This window comes from Morone saxatilis, unplaced genomic scaffold, assembly GCF_004916995.1.
Source record: "Morone saxatilis isolate NCDOM2014 unplaced genomic scaffold, NCSU_SB_2.0 Contig23, whole genome shotgun sequence".
Lineage (NCBI taxonomy): Eukaryota > Metazoa > Chordata > Actinopteri > Moronidae > Morone > Morone saxatilis.
Genome location: NW_023339796.1, coordinates 12,963,683 through 12,965,184, shown reverse-complemented (window position 1 = coordinate 12,965,184; position 1,502 = coordinate 12,963,683). Strand labels below are relative to the sequence as shown.

Sequence of the window (1,502 nt, the reverse complement as noted above, 5' to 3'; positions counted from 1 at the left end):
GGAACATCAATAACAATATAATAGTTTCATTATGACACCAGAGAGCAGCTGTCAGCTCACTTGACATTTTCATTCCTGGACATTTTTCATTCTACGGAAATTTTGGACTTTTGTTTTGTGGTTAAATGTCACATTAACCAGAAATGAACTTTGTTTATCCTGTTTGCTTCAACAGCTACTATAAAGAATGCTTGTTTTAATTTGTGCAATACATTAAGTATTTGCAAATACCTGTTATAGCATAATTTCACTTGCAACAATAGGGCAGTAGGGCAGCAAAAACACACACCAAAACCCCACAAAAACAACTGAATGCAATGATTTGTGAATCAACCAGATTTGATCCAGGATTGTGAAACGTTTGTGGGACATTTACTGAAATGTCAAAGCTAACCACTTTCTCAACTGTTTCCTCTTTTTCTTTCAATCTCACGCACAGGAACTACATGCCTAGTAGCGCTGCTGTCGGACAGAGAACTCACAGTGGCTAACGTCGGAGACTCTCGTGGTGTGTTGTGTGACAAAGATGGGAACGCTGTTGCACTATCACATGACCACAAGCCGTACCAGCTCAAAGAGCGCAAGAGGATCAAGAGGGCAGGTACACAACAAACAACCCTATTATATAAAGCATATACTGAATGTACCTGTACTACACTCTCCTGTGGTTGATTTTGGGGTCCTTGGTTGCCATCTGGTGGTTTATTCAGGAACAGCATTGTGTTAAACAAAACACAGGGTCAGATTGTGATGTCTGAAAATACCTAAGCTGTGTGATTAAAGGATTTTCATGGGTGAGCATGGTTAATCAAGTTATCTCAAATCGATGCAGTATTTCAGAGATTATTTCTGAAATAGTATTTTAGCCCATTATTTGGATTGATACACATTATGTGCACCTAAACCCATCGAGCTAATTTGGATTCTGATTAACAGATCATCAGACTGAACTTTTCCATCCTTATTTCCCCACTTCCAGGAGGTTTCATCAGTTTTAATGGATCCTGGAGAGTCCAGGGAATCCTGGCTATGTCCCGCTCTTTAGGGGATTACCCACTGAAGAACCTCAACGTAGTCATCCCCGACCCTGATATCATGACCTTTGACCTGGACAAACTACAGCCAGAGTTCATGATCCTGGCGTCAGATGGCCTGTGGGACGCTTTCAGCAATGAGGAGGCCGTCCGGTTTGTCCGCGAGCGTCTGGACGAGCCTCACTTCGGCGCCAAGAGCATCGTCCTCCAGTCTTTCTACCGCGGCTGCCCCGACAACATCACCGTCATGGTGGTGAAGTTCAAAAGTGGGGCTGGGGGTAGTAGCAAGGCCGGGTAGTAGGTGAGGGTCAAGTTTAGAGCTCACATTGTGATCAATATTTTCTATGATTTTACCCATCTTCTGGATGGAGACGCAAGTGTAATATCACAGGAGTGACTGGAGGAAGTTAAAGTATGGACACTGAGAATGGTACTTTTGACAGGTTCACACACATACAGACACACACA

General features: G+C 43.1%; 1 protein-coding gene across 1 annotated transcript in view; it reads left to right on the top strand.

Moving 5' to 3' along the window:
- Positions 1-1,496, top strand: part of ppm1la (protein phosphatase, Mg2+/Mn2+ dependent, 1La) — a 7,683-nt gene extending 6,187 nt beyond the window's left edge. The window contains exons 3-4 of the mRNA XM_035670116.1: positions 440-601; positions 980-1,496. Of these exons, the coding sequence (XP_035526009.1) occupies positions 440-601; positions 980-1,332 (515 nt within the window). The 3' untranslated portion in view covers positions 1,333-1,496. The remainder of the gene's footprint in view (positions 1-439; positions 602-979) is intronic.
- The last annotated feature ends 6 nt before the right edge of the window (positions 1,497-1,502 follow it).